At 39.3% G+C, this 19,699-nt stretch overlaps 1 protein-coding gene across 2 annotated transcripts in view; it reads left to right on the top strand.

Annotated features, from left to right (window-relative positions):
* Positions 1 to 18,319, top strand: part of LOC147302384 (E3 ubiquitin-protein ligase Midline-1-like) — a 128,952-nt gene extending 110,633 nt beyond the window's left edge. For both annotated transcript variants that reach the window (XM_086283664.1, XM_086283663.1), the window contains exons 5-10: positions 6,803 to 6,951; positions 7,866 to 7,993; positions 10,317 to 10,460; positions 14,733 to 14,894; positions 15,187 to 15,394; positions 16,011 to 18,319. In XM_086283664.1, the coding sequence (XP_086139790.1) occupies positions 6,803 to 6,951; positions 7,866 to 7,993; positions 10,317 to 10,460; positions 14,733 to 14,894; positions 15,187 to 15,394; positions 16,011 to 16,359 (1,140 nt within the window). In that variant the 3' untranslated portion in view covers positions 16,360 to 18,319. The remainder of the gene's footprint in view (positions 1 to 6,802; positions 6,952 to 7,865; positions 7,994 to 10,316; positions 10,461 to 14,732; positions 14,895 to 15,186; positions 15,395 to 16,010) is intronic.
* The last annotated feature ends 1,380 nt before the right edge of the window (positions 18,320 to 19,699 follow it).

The following is a 19,699-nucleotide window of genomic DNA, read 5'->3' as shown; positions in this document are numbered from 1 at the left end:
TTAAAAACTGAATATGAATTAGCCTAATTTGAAATTCAATTTATTGGTTTGAAAATGATCATCACTAAACTGAAATTGAATTTTATAGTTTGAAAATGAATTCATTTGCTTTGAAACAGTATTTTATCCATTAAAAATTTAGCTCTCGAATAATTTCGGATTCACTTCTTAACATTCAGTTTCAGTTCTACAATTCAATTTCAGTTCCAAAATTCTGTTTTTTGGGACTTACATCCGGTTCCAGTTCAAGAGTAATCAAGCGCAGATTAAATAGAACTACGTTTTACTAGTGGACCGAAAGTGTTACTGATGGGAATCTACAGCGTCTTGAGCTGAATTAAGACTTCAGAAGTCATTCGTCATGTCGAATGACCAGCGGATAAACTCTCAGGTTGGTAATAAATGTATTACATGTATAAGAACAAGCGTCATGTTAACAAATGATAGCCGTACAGTAACTTTTATGCTTATTGTAGCTGTTAGCTAAAAACACTAATTTAGCGTAGTTTCCCCTGAATTCAGCTTTGACAAACAAATATGATCGACTGTTTCTAGTAGAATTCCAAAGTTGTCATCTTGTACCCTCTCAGAGCCCTGTATGCTTGCAGAGACTCCTACAGTAGGGAAACATGCAAAACGGTGTCCAAACCTTTGTATTTTAGCTTTATTTATGTCTCACACAGCATCCCAACTCTTTAGCTAACTTAATAACGTTAGCTAAAGTGAATAGTTAGTCTAATTCATTAGTGCAGCATTGCTGGATCACATCTGTTTGAAGTGATATAATATGATATACAACTATCACTGAAACAGCAAACTTTGTAAATAAACAAACAACACTTCTCAGTTTCTAAACATTTGGCCAGAGCTGTAGATTACACTATCAGTGCTTGTTCACTCTTGACAAGAATTACATTTCTAAATTTACTTTGTGCATTTACAGGTAAACAATATCTAATATTTTATCTAAATGACTGCTTTGTCTTTGAAAAGGTGAAGAGCCTGAGGCCGGTGACAGTCCAGTTCTACTCCAAGTACACCCTTAAGGTGGCTCACAGGACAAGGCCACATTCCTGTCCTGCCAGAAGAGAAGAGACACTTCAGAGTCTTCATGCAGTTCAACCACACCTGTCATATTTCGTATGACAGGGGTCTCAAACTCCAGTCCTCGAGAGCTGGTGTCATGCAACTTATCCATGTGTCCCTGGTGCAACACACCTGAATACAATTAGTAGGTCATTAGCAAGAGTATAGAACTTGACTGCATGCTGAGGTGGCAACCCCTAACCCTACTCAAGTAAATTTAAGTAAATGTATGTATTTGGAAACATATACTTATAAAAATACTTTTATTGCACCATGTTCATTCACTCATGAGCTGCTGTAACATGAATCAAATGGCTGAATTGCCAACTCAGCATGCAGTCAAGTTCTATAGTCTTCCTAATGACCTACTAGGTGTGTTGCAACAGGGACACATGGGAAAGTTGCAGGACAGCGTTTGAGACCCCTGCCGTATGGTGTTCATGCAGTTTTCTACCCCACAGTTAAAGCATGTCTGACTGTCTGTTCAGCATATGCAAAAATATATGATGAGTTTAAGCATGTGATGACAAAGGTCTTCCATTATGGTGTTTGTCATCACATGTCCTCAGATGAGCCTAGCTACGACTGTCAGGGAAGGTGATGTAGGTACAGAGCATGTGAGAGTGGTTAAGTTAATGTCTCTTGTCTAGATGAAGGCACAAGAGGGATCAATGGCAAGGCGTAGAAATTCAGTATCTTCAGTCTTCAGTGGACACTCCATTTCTGGCACAAAACACCTGTACAAGATGGTTGATTTAGGAGGTGATCTGACGACTTCAGCCTGTCAAACATAGCAATGGAGCAGTATGTTTAAAAAAAAAAAAAAAAAAACTAATTAAGCATGCACTCAGTACCCTAAGAATTATTATGGTAGTTAAACACAGTGATAGTCACATACAGTGGGGCAAAAAAGTATTTAGTCAGCCACCGATTGTGCAAGTTCCCCCACTTAAAATGATGACAGAGGTCAGTAATTTGCACCAGAGGTACACTTCAACTGTGAGAGACAGAATGTGAAAAAAAAAATCCATGAATTCACATGGTAGGATTTGTAAAGAATTTATTCGTAAATTAGGGTGGAAAATAAGTATTTGGTCACCTCAAACAAGGAAAATCTCTGGCTCTCACAGACCTATAACGTCTTCTGTAAGAAGCTTTTCTGTCCCCCACTCGTTACCTGTATGAATGGCACCTGTTTGAACTCATCATCTGTATAAAAGACACCTGTCCACAGCCTCAAACAGTCAGACTCCAAACTCCGCCATGGCCAAGACCAAAGAGCTTTCGAAGGACACCAGGAAAAGTATTGTAGACCTGCACCAGACTGGGAAGAGTGAATCTACAATAGGCAAGCAGCTTGGTGTGAAAAAATCAACTGTGGGAGCGATCATCAGAAAATGGAAGACATACAAGACCACTGATAATCTCCCTCGATCTGGGGCTCCACGCAAGATCTCATCCCGTGGGTTCAAAATGATCATGAGAACGGTGAGCAAAGATCCCAGAACCACACGGGGGGACCTGGTGAATGACCTGCAGAGAGCTGGGACCAAAGTAACAAAGGTCACCATCAGTAACACACTACAACGGCAGGGAATCAAATCCCGCAGTGCCAGACGTGTTCCGCTGCTGAAGTCAGTGCATGTCCAGGCCTGTCTGAAGTTTGCCAGAGAGCACATGGATGATACAGCAGAGGATTGGGAGAATGTCATGTGGTCAGATGAAACCAAAGTAGAACTTTTTGGTATAAACTCAACTCGTCGTGTTTGGAGGAAGAAGGATACTGAGTTGCATCCCAAGAACACCATACCTACTGTGAAGCATGGGGGTGGAAACATCATGCTATGGGGCTGTTTTTCTGCCAAGGGGACAGGACGACTGATCCGTGTTAAGGACAGAATGAATGGGGCCATGTATCGTGAGATTTTGAGCCAAAACCTCCTTCCATCAGTGAGAACTTTGAAGATGAAACGAGGCTGGGTCTTCCAACATGACAATGATCCAAAACACACCGCCCGGGCAACAAAGGAGTGGCTCCGTAAGAAGCATTTGAAAGTCCTGGAGTGGCCTAGCCAGTCTCCAGACCTCAACCCCATAGAAAATCTGTGGCGGGAGTTGAAAGTCCGTGTTGCTCAGCGACAGCCCCAAAACATCACTGCTCTCGAGACGATCTGCATGGAGGAATGGGCCAAAATACCAGCTACTGTGTGTGCAAACTTGGTAAAGACCTATAGTAAACGTTTGACCTCTGTTATTGCCAACAAAGGTTATGTTACAAAGTATTGAGTTGTATTTTTGTTATTGACCAAATACTTATTTTCCACCCTGATTTACCAATAAATTCTTTACAAATCCTACCATGTGGATTCATGGATTTTTTTTTTCACATTCTGTCTCTCACAGTTGAAGTGTACCTCTGGTGCAAATTACTGACCTCTGTCATCATTTTAGGTGGGGGAACTTGCACAATCGGTGGCTGACTAAATACTTTTTTGCCCCACTGTATCATATCACTTCAAACAGAGGTGATCCAGTAATGCTGCACTAATGAATTAGACTAACTATTCACTTTAGCGTTTTTAGCTAACAGCTACAATAAGCATAAAAGTTACTGTACGGCTATCATTTGTTAACATGACGCTTGTTCTTATACATGTAATACATTTATTACCAACCTGAGAGTTTATCCGCTGGTCATTCGACATGACGAATGACTTCTGAAGTCTTAATTCAGCTCAAGACGCTGTAGATTCCCATCAGTAACACTTTCGGTCCGCTAGTAAAACGTAGTTCTATTTAATCTGCGCTTGATTACTCTTGAACCGGAACCGGATGTAAGTCCCAAAAAACTGAATTTTGGAACTGAAATTGAATTGTAGAACTGAAACTGAATGGTGATAAGTGAATCCAAAATTATTCGAGAGCTAAATTTTTAAAGGATAAAATACTGTTTCAAAGCAAATGAATTCATTTTCAAACTATAAAATTCAATTTCAGTTTAGTGATGATCATTTTCAAACCAATAAATTGAATTTCAAATTAGGCTAATTCATATTCAGTTTTTAAAAGCATTTATTCAAGTTACAATTCAGATTCAATCCGAGCAATTCAAATTCAGATTTAACTTATTCAAATTCAGTTTCTGATGGCACAGATTTTGGCCCATAGAACACTCAGAGGGGCGAGGACTGTGACACCATTTGTTTGCTATAAATGCTGTATTTATAACAAGCTTTGCCTACATATTCTCTCAATCTTTCTTACAACTTTCATTTAATATTAAAATGCTGCTTCAGTCCATCTATCAACTGCTCAAGCACACATAATAATCCTCCGAGAGTGAACATTGTCTGCAGCTGTAATAACCTGTGAAACAAATGGATTCCCTCATTCATGCTGTGTGTTTAATATCTACATGACACCTAACTACAATTTAGAGCTTGTGTTTTGCTAGAGTTGATTGACTTATAAGGCCAAGCTTTTATTAATCCCAATTTAAACTCTCTGATATCAATTTAAGATATCATCAGACCTCATTTTCTAATCAACACAATGCGTCATCACAGTTGCTTGACCTGATCCTTACTCTTCCAACAGACGGCAAACCCTTCAACACATATTCAACAGAAGGGAAAAACAGACAGACTGCCCAAAAGCAGATCCCAGAGCATATGGGACGGCACTCTTTCTCGTACTCTAAACACAGATGATTTCTTTAAGCTCCGTCTAATGAGACTTGGAATGCACTAGGGATGTTTTTTTTTTTTTTTTTACCATGTAATCTAGGCTTTCAGCTGTTAGGATTGTGCAGCAAATAGAGAAATGGATACAGATGGATGGATCATTGTTTATAGACCAACAGAATTCTTACAAATTGATTTTGGGTGTTTGTGTTAGCTCATACTCAAAAACAACTCAACACTGTCTTTTCTGAGACAAAGTTTCTGTAGTAATAATAACTAGCAATTGATTGAAATTTTCAGTGCCCTTAAATCAGGATTACAGTATCTTGGGTTCTTTGCAAGCCAAGCTGCTGATGAAATGTCCTTTGACCTCAATGTAACCACTGACCTAAATCTGTCTCCTGAAATCTTTGCTGACAGGGAAAGAAAATGAAACCGAGGAGCAAACGAGGCCATCTAAAATCCCAGATTTCCATTTACCAGAATCACTGACAGCTCTGAAAAAGTTAAGATTAGCTGGGGCATGAGAAGATTAGCTGATACTGAAAGAAAACATTTTGCCAAGCACCCTGTGTGCTCTTTATTTACTCTTCTCTTGTTAAGATGGAGCTTCTGAGGACTTCATCTTAACAAGAAAAAATGTTTTTTTTTTTTTTTTTTATATGCAACAATTTATTTTTGATGGTAGCTCTAGTGCGGCAATAAGACCTATACACCCATATCTCCAACCACAGAAAACAAGAGGCATGTTGTTACATTAGTTTGGTGGGTTGCAAAGCATCTTGCAGATGAGCAACAAGGTAGGTAGGGTAAAGTGACTCAAATAATGAACACGATTTCAGATTTCCCTACCAGAATGAATGCCCTTAAAATGATTCATATGAATAATTGAATTCATACATTTTTATTGGCATACACAAGATAAACCATGGACGTAGCTTCCAAGCTGGAAAAATAAAGTCAGTGCAGAAGTGTCTTAAACCAGCGGTCCCCAATCCCCCAGACGGGTACCAGTCCATGAGTCGTTTGGTACCGGGCCGTGAGAGTTGAGGCTTGGGTGTGAAATTCATGGTTCTCAGTAATTTTAGCATTATTTTTTTTATTGTTTTTATCGCTAACTCAGTTTCCCTGGGTCGTTTTCCGTGTGTTATGAATAAATCTTCTTTTTTTTGGTACCGGTACTGGTTTTATTTTGTTGTATTTATCCGCAACACCTTAAAGGCTGGTCCGTGAAAATATTGTAGGACATAAACCCGTCCGTGGTACAAAAAAGGTTGGGGACTGCTGTCTTAAACCACCATTCTATTCGAAGGCCACCAGATAGCCAGTATCTGCTTGCAAAAAGCCTTTCTATAGTCGTTCTATAGAAGTCTATGGGAAAGCAAATGAGCCCCTATGACACCTATAAACGCTATCCTGCTAAGTTGATGGGTCAGTCACTAATTTTATGTCATACTGAATAAAATAAAAAGTCTATTTCAAACGTCTTGTTTTCCTTTTTTCAAAATAGCGGATAAATGTGCTCAATGCCTAATGACTTTTCAATCTCGTTGTCAAGTCTGTTTCATCAAGGCTTCAAAACAGAATTTAAGAAACCAACCAATCATGGGTAGCTATGTCCAAAACATTACCTTGAAGTGTCAGGTGCAAAAAGAATATGGAAAAAGAGACAAGTAAAGTGAAAGTTAAACTAAATGTCCTGTGATTTTATTTATGGATGATGGGTATGTTCATGCCCTTTGTTAACCTTCTGTGATGTTAATACCAGTAGAAGAAAACGTGCAGAATTTGATGACTACCTACATTAGTCAACCGTGGATTTGACCTTTTCATGTATGAGTGACTTCAAAATGTTAACATCCATCTTCTTGCGCCCATAAAAGCCCATATTTCTGGGACGTTTTGTGCCATCAGCTCTGATTATGTTATCAGCCAAAATGATTCACAACACCTTAACTTGCATAAGCACTATTTCATCCATTCCGATTCATCCTGATAGTCTTTTCTGTGACTTTCTCTTTCACACTTTCTAGGCACAGAGGCTTCGGAAGCTCGCCCAACAGATCTCCAACTGCAAGCAATGCATAGAGAGGTCCACAGCCCTCATAACACAGGCCGATCAAACGCTGAAAGAAACCGATCATGCTCGCTTTCTGCAGACAGCAAAGAGCATCAATGAGAGGTCAGACAGCCCACACACTGACCGCATGCCTTAATTATTCAGCTCAGCATGTTAAAATCTAGCTTAAGGGAGAGGTTAAAGACTGCAACCACACAAATGGTGAGAAACAGTTTGAAAACTTTGTGTACATAACTTCGCCAACAGCCAAAACAAGTAGAGTGGGATTTCATCTTCTATTTAGCATAATCTTATTCCATTCCCTGCTTAAGCTCTCTGACTAATTGATTTGGCAATTGAGAACAAAACCTGCTCTCCAATATGTGCATCCTCAGGAGAAACAAAAGGGGTGATATAAAAAAGAAATCATTATCCTTTAGTCCTTCATACAAAAGCAGTGTTTCAATCAGAATCTAATCTGCACAGCTTCACTAATTAGGAAGATGATTTTCTTTAGATTGGGAGTTTGTGTTTTTATTTAGCAACTGTTGAGGTGTTAATTCTGTATATGGATGTTATGTACAATGCTTTGCAAAATGCTAAAAATGCTTGTCACTGTATTGCTAACACTTGTGATGTTGACATGACATTTTTTTTCAAGTCCAGTTAAAATCTATTTTGGGGTGGTCTACCCTTCAAAAACACCCCTAACACATACATATACAATTACAAAATAGCTTAAACTGACTAGTTCATATGTAAAGTATATTACAAGTATCTGGCAGGGATAGCTCAGTAGGTAAAGTGGTCGCCCCATGATCGGAAGGTCGGCGGTTTGAATCCACTTAACGGCTACCCTGAGGTACCCCTGAGCAAGGTACCGTCCCTACACACTGCTCCCCGGGCGCCTGCTTAGTGGGCTGCCCACTGCTTCACTGAATGAATGGGTCAAATGCAGAGAAAAACAAGTAATTTCCCCATGGGGATCAATAAAGTATCCATTATTATTATTATTATTATTACTGGTCCTGATATAGGGTTTCCATGGCTACTGCATCAACCCAAGTGCTGATCCCTGAGATACACCTGACTGACACCTTCGACACATTTGCCCTGGACTTTACTAGAGAGAAGAAGCTGTTGGAGAATCTGGATTACCTCACTGGTAAAAATCATAGCCTGACTGTGTTTGGGTGATGTGCTATGTTACCAACTAATGCTAACAAGCTTGGCAGGCATTCAATGTACTATACCAGGGGTGCCCAATCCCAGTCCTCGAGAGCTACCGTCCTGCAGCTTTTAGATGCATCCTTGTTCCCACACACCCGAATCAAATGAATGGCTTGTTATCTGGCCTTTGCCAAACACGATGGCATGCTGAAGAGGTAATCAAACCATTTGATTCAGCTGTGTTGGAGTAGGGATGCATCTAAAAGCTGCAGGATAGTAGCTCTCGAGGACTGGGATTGGGCAGCCCTGTACTATACAGATCACTGCTAATTAGTGCCAAGTAGCATTCAAATAAAATGCTAGAACACTGGTTAGTAGACTATGGGCCAGCTTTACTAATGTGTTTCGTTAGTGCAGAGTGGGTATTGGAGGAAGAAAAATATACTGTTGGTAAGTAAGTAAGTAAAATTTGTTTCTATAGCGCTTTTTGCTGATGACCTTAGAGCTCGGGAAGAGGAATGCGGTTTCAGCAGGTCAGAAATGTACTGGGGAGCTTGACCATGTAGGGCCCTAAAGGTTAAATTAAAATTTTAAGTATTTACAAAGAGAGGACAGTGACAGGGTGGCATGTATAAAGTGGGAATATCTGCAACTAACTGTGTTGGATATATATTTCTCAAAACACAAAATATAGTGAGAAGCGTAAAAAGCATTTGTTAATGTTCGTGACACAAAATTTACATTTAGGGATATGTTTCCAAGGAGTTTAGAGATTGTGCTATTTTGCCTATTCAACTAAATCTGACCCCATAAGCCTGGATACAATTCAGGTGGGTGACTCCAAAAGGGAGTAATTTGGCATTAAGACGCAAAGTGTCTTTTGTATCAGGCTGTAAAGATGATTATTCTGCTGTAAAGTTCAGCCTTTTGGAAGTTTTTGCATTTGAAGATAGCCTCAAGTGGCCATTCAAGGAACTGCAGGCTTTATTTTTACCCAGAAACCCAGAACTTTCTGCTTGGGAAACCTTTATGTTTAACCTCCATTTTTCATCAAATGGACGTCTGCTGATTATAATTCAATTCAGTTCAATTCAGTTTTATTTATACCGTGCTAAATCACAACAACAGAGGTGGAAGACAGGACAGATTATACTGATTAACCAGAAACTAATTTTCAAAATGCGTAGTGACAATCACTGAGAACTGCTGTTCATGTTCATCCTCATTATCATCATCTTTTGATGGCTTCTTTCTTTGAATCCATGACCTAATGTATAGTCTTAATCTATAGTGTAGCCCTTTGATTACACGATTCAGTTTCTCATGGACTGTGAAACTCAAATATTGTCTCCAATTAAGATTATATTCATGCTTTAATTTAGGATTTAAAAAAAATCTTTTGATGTCTCGGTTTTCTTCAAGCATTGCATTTGAACAGACCCCAGCCTATTAACTCTAAAATTAATTTTCAACATTAATTTCCGATGTCCTATTTGCAAGGCCCCATCAAAATGTCACTGCATGAATTATGGAGCTTGGTGGGGACAAAAACGAGGTAGTGTAGTGGGTTTTGAAGGTCTGTGAAAGTGGCTGGCTCGTATTTATTCTCTGTGATGCATGAGGGCTTCGCTGGAGGGCCTTTTCACTAAGTGAATCAGTCTGAATCACTCCACTATGTGCAGCCACTCATGACAGAAGGCTCGGGAGAGGGAGCGAGTGACAGACAGAGAAAGAGATAGGAAGTGGCTTTACAATCAATTTAAGCTGTGCCTTTATATCTTTATTTCTTTACCTCGGTCCATTCTGTTTCTATCTCTTTCTACCGAGAGGCTTCATGCACTGAATACAAGAGTGATTCATTGTATTTATTTCTCTGTGGAACAAAAACAGTTATAACATAATGAAGTTTTCCAATGAATCAATGCATGAGTGGAAGAGAGCCAATCTAACATCTCTGGTTATGTAACGACTCGCATTTGTTACTCCTAAAAAGGGCTGTTACATTTACTGTTCCCGCTGTTAATGCGATCTGCTTTTTATCTGAATTGTTTATTATTTTGCTGCTGCCTTCCTTTTAATGCTCAGCGTACCACTCTATTAGAAAGAGCATCCTCAGTCCTATGTGTAATGAAGCTTGTAGACTCATAAATCGAAGCAAATGAACACGTACAAGGTTAATCAAGGCTACCGTTGTAACAGCTGACAACCTTTGAGTGTGTCATCACTTTGGAATATCGCTAATGTAATTTGCAATTTTATCCAAACACAATCTAAAATTAGAGCCTGAGACGATGATTTTTTTTCTTCAATCATTGCAGCTCCAAGTGCTCCGTGCATAAGGGAAGAACTGTGCACGGCGTCCTATGACACAATCACTGCCCACTGGACGTCAGATGATGAATTCACTGTGACGTCCTATGAGCTCCAGTATGCTATTTTCACCGGACAGTCCAACATTGCCAGTAAGTATGAAATGAATGCTGGAATCAGATAAGAACTAAATGGTTTTTCAAATCTTGAAAGCACAAGAATGAATAAATACATGAAGATATAACCCAGCTCAGATAACCAATCTACAAAGTTTATTTTAGTAGTTATTTTTAAGGTCCCAGCTACAATAAAGAAAATAAGAGGTTATGGGGGTGAATTCATTAGCATTAGCAAAATAAAAAAGAAAGTTGAAAGATGGTGAGTCGTTTGTAGGGAAGAGCTTTTTGAACTGCATAACAAAAAACTTCCCAGGGGGAAGGAGAGAGGTTGAAGCGGCCCATTGAGCACCACATTCAGGGTCTTAAAGCACCTTAATGGCTTCCATTAAGTAATTAAGGTACAACTCCACTTCCCAAGTATCCAATTAATGTAATTTGTGGGAAAAAAAGCAATCCTTTTAGCAGTACTAACTTGGTAAATGTGAATGCAAACAGATTGATGTAATTTCCATCTGTCACGCTGAATTGTGAATAAACATTCACATATCCTTTAAGAAGATCAAAACTTGTCTAAGAATCATGTTATGTTTGAATGCTGACTCTTTTATTGTAGTTTAATTTTACTCATCATCAGAGTAATCCAGTGACAGCTGTCTATATGCACGGGTGCACTACAGACATCAGGGATGACTGTAATGAGGGCCACGAGCTTTAGTTCTTGACCAAGCCATTAAAGTTATTATAAAAGTGTTGATAGACTTGTAACTTCTTTAGATTTTCTTCTCCTCTCCATGCACCTTGAAAGTAGACAAAGTAATGCCAGAAAGCCCTATTCTGCCCCATACCAATGTCAATTGGGCCTTCTAAATGCATCCACCTTGAAACATCCAAAACCAAGCCCTAACCCTAATTCTAGACAAGTCATCTCACCTCATCCGAGGGCACATCGAGTCATTCCCAAACCAGCTGAAAGATATATCCTCTCCAGTGAGTTCTGGGTCTGCCCCAGGACCTCTTCCTGGCAGGACATACCTGAAACACCTCACCTAAGAGGCATCCAGGAGGCATCCTCGTCAGACCTAAGATCAACTCTGTACATTTATGCTGCCCTACTACTGGCCACTAGCTCCCCTTAGGCAGATGGGAGTTGAAGTGCTTTTCTAAGATAGCGTTGGAGTGGAAGTGGAAGTTCCTGAAGTGAAGCCTCTGGCCTTTATGCTACTATCACCCTGATGTTGTCACACATCAAATGACTGTAGCTTGTGAAGGATGAAAGAGGGATAAGATTTGACAATAGCAAATCCAGAATGCATGAAGAGCACTCAGTAAAAGATTAGACTTCACTGGAAACGCAGAGTTCTTACACTGAAACATGTGAAACATTTAGGTTTAAGTGGCATCGAAGGAGTGAGATGTGTCAGGAGGGATGACAGCTGGGAAACGAATCAGCATCCTTGACACACGCTAAGTGACACAATGTCTCGTAGAGCAACAACAGACAGGCAGTATATGCCGACATACTCACTCTTGCTCAAATACACACAAGCCCTAGACAATCATGAGCACACTCAAGTGAGCAACAACTACAAGGAAGAAAATGGGGTCAGGGCATCTGAAGGCGAGATCCCCTGCTCCCTTTCAATCAAACCGCCTTTTCTCTGTCTTTCATCTGTTCTTTTTGAAATCCTTTCTAACATTCAAACAGAATTACATAACAGTAAAAGTACCTTTTTCCATTTCTTTTCTTGGTTCCCATGCTTTGTTTCCCTCCTTTTCACTCAGCTCCTGATACTTTTGGGTTACACCCTTCCTTTATTTTTTTCCTTCCCATCTATGTAAGGTTACACCTTTGCCATTGCCTTGTCATTACTTCACAGATTAAAGAGTATTTAAAAATGACAGCCATTAAACCGATTTGACACTTCATTTCTTCTCTTGCTTTCACATTTCTGTCTCTTTCCATTCAAGAAGACAGCATGATTTTTCTCATCTCTTGTTATCAGGTCAGGTAAAGTCAGAGGTGTTGCTTTTGGCATTCAAGTCATGTGCAAGAAGTTTCCCCCCTGTGGAAATTGAGTTGTATCACTATGCAGGAAGTAGAAGTATTGTAATTTTATGGAATGGAACAGTGAAAACATTATCCTTCTAATTGTTCTGTACAGCCTTCTGAATCTAATTTCCAGTGGGAAATACATGACAAGATCATGCACAAACTGCTTTTTAGTCTTAGAGGTCTTTTAGCCTGTTGTAGTGTCAGTAGCTTCCTCAGTAGTTAAATAATAACTGCATGGTGGCATACACTAATATTGCCTTTAGTCTTTAGCATCATGGATTTAATAATTTTCAGGATTCAGGATTTTCAGTTAACTACATTTCATTGTTTCTTTTTCCTCCAAAGGAATTTAAATTGCATTCAAAAACAAAGTACACACAAATACATGTATAACGTATTAGCCTAAACTGATAACTAATGAATTTAGGTGCCTGTCTACTTTCATTATGATTATTCATTTACTAAGCACATTATTGTCAATATAAATAATTCAGAATATTGAAAGTAGCTTTACTAGACCATATTATATTATTAACAGATCATACTTTTATGCTAAGCTAGCTTTGTTAGCCTGACTTTAGATGCTTTTTCTTCCATAATCAATGAATTATATGTTACATAACAAACTATCATCTATAATCACCTTGACAAGATATGTTTTTGTGTTAGCTAAAGTTAGTCATCAGGGCTATCTCACTGTCTACCTATCATTTCTGAAAGAATTAAGCTAGCATATGTGAGTTTACAATATACTGCGGAGCCCCACAAGGGACATTAGAGAAAAAAAAATGAAAATGAACTTTTGCGAGATCTCAAGTTACTTTTTACCGCAAACCTTTAGTGAGATCTTCCAAAATAGGTTGCATCCCTTCGGAGGCCGCCAGCTTGAAGCTGACCGGGAGGTCCAGGCACAATGTACTGGGAGTGGGTGTTCTCGTCAGCTCTAGTGGGCCTCGACCTCCTGGTCAGGTTTGAGCTGGTGGGTAACAGACATTTCCGAAAACCTCGGAGCACTTTTGCAAGTGTTAAATGTCTTGATAAACCGAGCAGATATTTGAAGTTTACACAGCTACATTCTCGCCTGAAAATATCTTGAAAGCGTATTTTGTGACCCAGATAGAGTAATAGCTGCCACCATTGTTGGAAACTGGAATTGGCTGGGCCACATTATGAATTCTGGGATAGATTGGGCCACGAAGGATACACCCGACCCATCCATCAAATTCGGGGAAATGAAGGATGCATTTGGAGCAGCCTTCGAATTGGGACAGCCGTCAAATGCGGCCTCTGAAGGATGCGGCCTATTTTGCGTGATCTCGCAAAAGTTTTGTGAGATCTCACAAAAGTTCATCTTCATTTTTTTTTTCCAATGTCCCTTGTAGGGCTCCATAATATACAGGTTAGTTTTAGGCCTGTGCTGCAAATTATCTTTACAAAACTGCAGAAATGCTTCCATTTCATTTCGTAAATGAATATGACTCTTCATTTCCTCTCTTGCTTTAACATTTTAAAAGGTAAAACAAATATTTAAACGACTTTGTGTTCAGTGTCAGTGCCGATGATATTTTTGTCTGTTTAGAGGTCTTTGTTAGAATGTGGCATAACAGTTTATGTGACAGTGACATTAAAATTGTGGGTGCTCATTATTTAAAAAAAAAAAAAACATACACACACCCAAAACACTAGTTTCCATCTATGGATGGATAACAACGAGCAGTGGCAACTTCCTGATCAGCAGGCAAACAAAGACATGAAATGGAGGGAAAATGTACACCCACATATACACACATATGCCTTAGGAGGTTGTGCAGCAGCTCTAAAGTGCCATTAAATAAAAAGCACATACCAAAGACACACAAACACACATAGCAGAGGGAGCACAGTGCAGCTATGAAGTCAACGAGGTGTGAATAGTTTCCTCATGTGCCTTTTCACACCCTCTCACCTGTTTCCACTGGCATGGGGTTGCACACAACCAGTTATTTTGTTCACCGTCCTTTCACACAGCGATGCATTATTCTTCCAGGGAACTCTTAAGTAAATAGTTTTTCTGTTATTTGTGAGTTATTTTAAGGAGAAATGCCTGCAGTTATATGAATCCTTCAGCACTTCAGTTTCATTTTCATTCTAGACTTTGTCTTATAGAGTCGCATAATGCAAAAAATAAATACAATGAATTATAATTTAAGTGAATTAACTGTCTATTTACTAAATCTGACATGACTTTTTTGTTTTTTTTCCTCCACTCTCAGGTCTCTGTAACTCCTTGGAAAGCTGGATGATTGTTCCCAACATCAAGCAGAACCACTACACAGTGCATGGTCTGCAGAGTGGCACCAAGTATATCTTTGTTGTGAAGGCTATTAACCAAGCGGGGAGCAGGAGCAGTGAACCAGGGACTTTAAAGACAAACAGTAAGATAATAAAGACTGAAATAGTCCTGAGTCTTTTTTTTCCTGTCTGTAAACACACAGCCCCTAATTACTATTTATTTGGTGGACTGCTAAATATTTGCCATAGGTGGTAAGTAGGTCAAGGAGAGAAATTACATATGCTAGAAAAGTCTTCACTATAATCTCTTACTGGTAACTACATGGTCCTTATGGTCAAGTTGGTAAGAACTCAGGTATACTCTGTCTTTTCCTAGCAAATTATGGGAACCATTTGTAAATCAACTCTTCTATTTATCTTGTTTACTACGAACAGGCCAGCCGTTCAAGCTTGATCCTAAATCTGCTCACAAGAAGCTGAAAGTGTCTCACGACAACCTGACAGTGGAGCGAGATGAAACCACATCCAAGAAAGGCCACAGCCAAGAGCGGTTCGCCAGCCAGAGCAGCTACGGTGTTGTGGGAAATGTCTATATTGACAGTGGGCGTCACTACTGGGAAGCTCTCATTGGAGGAAGCACATGGTGAGAGCTACACATTTTAAGTAATAATTTATGGATTCTGTTTGAGGATAACATCTATCCATCTATGCATTTCTGTCCACTTATTCAAAGTTAGGTTGTGGGGCTAAGCAGACTTTTCCCCACCAACCTTCCTTCTTTCTCCTGAGGTATCCTCCTATGTCAGATGACAAATGTAATCCCTCTATTGTATTCTGGATCAGCCTTTGGGGTTCCTCCCAACCGAGCATGACCAGAGAACCTCTAAAAGGAAAGCTCCATCCTATTTAGATGCTTGGACCACCTCAGTTTGTTGCTTTCTGCATAAAGGAGGAGCAGGTCCTTAGAGATGTCTGAGATCCTCAGCCTGTTGCTAAAGATGCGTGTAGACACACTACGCAGGTAGCTGTATCCGCAATCCCAACTTTTCAGTCATGGAAACAAATGAAGGATGGAACCTAGATTGATGTTGAAATTGAAAGCGTTGCCTCATTTCACAATTACTTCTGACAGTTCACCACTTCATCTGCTTATACCACCAAATTCACTTATGAACAGAATACTGAGATACTCAACTAAGCAAATACTGATGGTCTTTGGTTTCCAAATAATGATAACAGAAATTTTATCTCCTTCCAAGGTATGCTGTAGGCATAGCCTATAAGTCAGCCCCCAAGCACGAATGGATCGGCAAGAACTCAGCGTCTTGGGTGCTCTGCCGCTGCAACAACTCCTGGGTGGTTCGTCACAACAGCAAGGAGCTAGCGATCGAGCCGTCACCCCACCTGCGACGCGTTGGGGTCCTGCTGGATTACGATTCCGGATACCTGAGCTTCTATGATGCTGTAGGCTCCCAGCACCTACACACATTTCATGTCTCTTTCATCCAACCCGTGTGTCCTGTGTTCAACGTGTGGAACAAGTGTCTAACCATTCTTACTGGTCTACCGATCCCTGACCATCTAGAGGGACTGGAACCAAACAACTGAAGGCTACACAGAGACAAAAATAAATCAACCCAAATTTAGTATCTTAAAGCTGCACTGGGCAAGAGATGTGAAAGTACTCATCTTTGGATAGAGAACAGAAGAGGGATCTATCCTCTTTAATTCAATCAGCTCTGCTCTATTTACCCAACATAAATTCTCCTCATATGCACTTTTGTACCCAGAGGCAATGCCATCTCTATCAGAAGCTAGCAAGCACACTGTCCTAATAAAAAGCCAGACTTGCAAATGTCTGATTTATTCCTCCTTTACAAGCTGGCTTCCTTTGATACATGCCATAACACCCTGTTTGTCTTGGGCTAAATGTCTATGTGAGTATCACGGCAACTTCACTTTCTCAGACAGCAACAGAACTTGCTAGCATTTGTGCAAAGTTAGCTAGCGCAGCTTTACTGTGCAAAAAAGACGTATTGCATGACGTGTTGCTTTGTCAAAGCTTCTCAAAAAGATTTTCTGTCTATTATTAAAATTTGCTCAATCAAATCAGACTCTGGTTAGAAAAGTCTACTCTAAGGCACTTTGGGCTATGGTGAGCATATTTGTACCATGGTAACTAGGATACAAGCCACAATCAATTATTATTTTCCTCTCTACCTGCCTTTTTTAGATTATTTTCTTAGATATTGCATTTTGAAATTCCCTCAAACTGCACACATAAACACAAAAAGTATACTTTCATCCATCAGGGTTGTTGGAAAGAGCAGAATTACAGATGTATATTTTGTAAAGTAATTTCACCCCTCTTATCTTTTCCTTGCTCATTAAAAAGGAACCAAAGTAGCCATTGCTGTTCATATAAATTTTACGCTACGAGAATAAATGGAGACTTATTTTTAAAATGTGACAGAGAAGAAAATAGCATTATGGTCAATATTAAATGCAGCGTTCCCTTAAATATAGACTTTGTCTTTGCACATTGTTCATACTTTATTCATGCTTTTTGTAGCTTAACATTCAAATGGATTCTGGTGCAATTAACATGTATTCATATTGGGAAAGTGTTGTGTTGGACTTATTGTGTTCAGTTTGTTTTTGGCAGTCATACAAGTCCTGTCATTATTATTTTATGTGGTACATAATATGTGAATTGTGTTACAGTTGTAGACACAGGTTATTATTGGAGATTATGTGTGAAATGGACATTTGGGTGTACTTTTTTTCTTTTCTTTTCTTATTTTTTTAAACGTTCTGCTAATTGAGCATATGGATATTTAGTGGGACACATCTGTGCCACAATACCGTTACACCAAAACCAGGGTGTTCTCATCTCTACATACTGCTTTACATGTTCTTTTTACACTTCAGGTCATCAAACCTATATTCAGACTGTCTATAAAAAGATACTTTATTAAGTCAACCACCCACGCACAGGGGGGCTGTCCCCAGACGTGTTGCACAATGACGAAGTCAGTAGGGTAAACTCACCTCACTCAGTCACCGGGTCCTATTTGTTTTTTTGTTTTTTTCCTTAATTTCTCCAATTTAAATGGATAAAATTAGCCAACGTGAGTTTTAGCTGTTGATACATAAATAGTCCAAATCTGTATAAGAAAACCTCCCAGAAGAAACACAATCGAGTACAGTATGTGCTCTGTAATTTAGGTTAGAGTCCACTGAATAATTGTTAAGCATTACAAAATTGTAAATGTAAAGATTTGGTTGTATATCTTGACGGACGTTGGTTCAAAACACAATACATAGGACAAATGAGCTTCAATTCTGTGTTTATTGGCGATAGATTGAACTCTGTGTTTCATTGTAAATGATGCAAATATTGTGTTTAATTTAATGTTTCCATTTGAACTTTGTATGAGGCTATGATGTTATCTGTTCAGTCTCTGTGGATATTTTTACGGGAAAATAATACAGTACGAGAGCTTGCGTCACTACTGTCTGAGCTAAGTCTGTACGAGAGTGAAAAATAAACATTGTTCCTTTTCACATTAAAGTGTGCTCTTTTGTTTTTCTCCAGTTAAGTAATATGGCGCTGGTGTGAGAATGTCAAGAGTCGATCTCATAAAATATCCAGGAGAAATGCCAGGAGCCATTTCTGGTGAAAAATAAAGATCGCATATTGAGAAAATTCAGGCGGTCCCAAATTCAATAAGTTTAGACTGTGACATTTTGGTTTTGAATAAAGTTACTGGTGCCCTTCGGGCAGGTGTTGCACTCGGTGCTGTAAGCAAGAATCAGTCATTTAAAGCTGCTGTAATCAATATTCTTACATCAGCATTGTACTTCACTGCTATTTCACTCTATAGGAACAGATGCTGCACAGGGACTTGACAGCGTGGGGTTTTTCTGTCACGCCATGAATCATTCAAAAAATGTTCTAATGTCAAGCACTTCAGAAGGTTCAGACTTCAGCCTGCTGAGTTCACTCTAGTTTACACATTTCCCGTAGAAGAGGAAGCTGTCAAGTTTATCACGTGAACTTCCCGCGGACATCGGGGGCTCTTCCTGATTTTTCCAGGAGCAATTGTTCTAAGACGCCAGGGGTTCAGTGGGGCTTCACTGCTAGACTGTTATAGTGTAGCATTAGTTGAAGCTCTGTGTGTCGTTCACACGGTTAAGTGGCATGAGCTCGCCAAATTAATTTACCCAGCGCTCCACTGAGCAAACAACAAAAGGGACACAAAGACAATTTTTCAGGTCACCAAATGGCAGAGTCACGCATGTGCGTGTGAGTGTATGTTTGTAATTCACAGCTAGGATGGCTCTTTGCCTGTTTTCATAAAATTCACCATGACTAAAAAACAAGCTGGAAATATGGGTTGTGGTATTGTAACTATGTATCTTAAGCCTTATTTTTGAGATTTAATAATGTGTCACTATAGGCAGCTCTGAGTTTTTTTGTTTACCAACAGTTCTTAATTTTTTATTACATTTTATTTGTCTTTTTTTTTTTTTAGGAAAAATTGTATTGCAGGGTCTTTACTTTACTACATAAAGCACCTTGAGGTGACTGTTGTTGTGGTTTGTTGCTATATAAATAAAACTGAATTGAACTGAAATGTTACTCTCACCTGTGGAGGCACACAGCAGGTAGGTAAGATAATTGAATTTTATTCCAAGCTTACATGGATCATGAAAAGCACTCCAGGTAAGCTGAATGTCCAAAAACAATTTGAAAGAAACCAAACTCTGAACGCCAGCAGGGAGAATGTAACAACAGTGAGAATACTCAACAGGAAGCCAAATGTACCCAAGCAAAAAGGATAGTATACCACAGGGTGGGGAAGAAACAAAGCACAACGCCATGAGCCATATAAGGAACTAGCTTCTAAATTTCAAAATAAAAGAGGAAACAATCTGAAGGAGG

This window comes from Aulonocara sp. 'chitande type north' Nkhata Bay, linkage group LG23, assembly GCF_057382095.1.
Source record: "Aulonocara sp. 'chitande type north' Nkhata Bay isolate Kocher_YH1m ecotype deep benthic linkage group LG23, A_spYH_male_GT1.1, whole genome shotgun sequence".
In the NCBI taxonomy this organism is placed as follows: domain Eukaryota; kingdom Metazoa; phylum Chordata; class Actinopteri; order Cichliformes; family Cichlidae; genus Aulonocara; species Aulonocara sp. 'chitande type north' Nkhata Bay.
The sequence above is the reverse complement of the archived record's forward strand: the minus strand, read 5'-3'. Positions and strand labels throughout refer to the sequence as shown.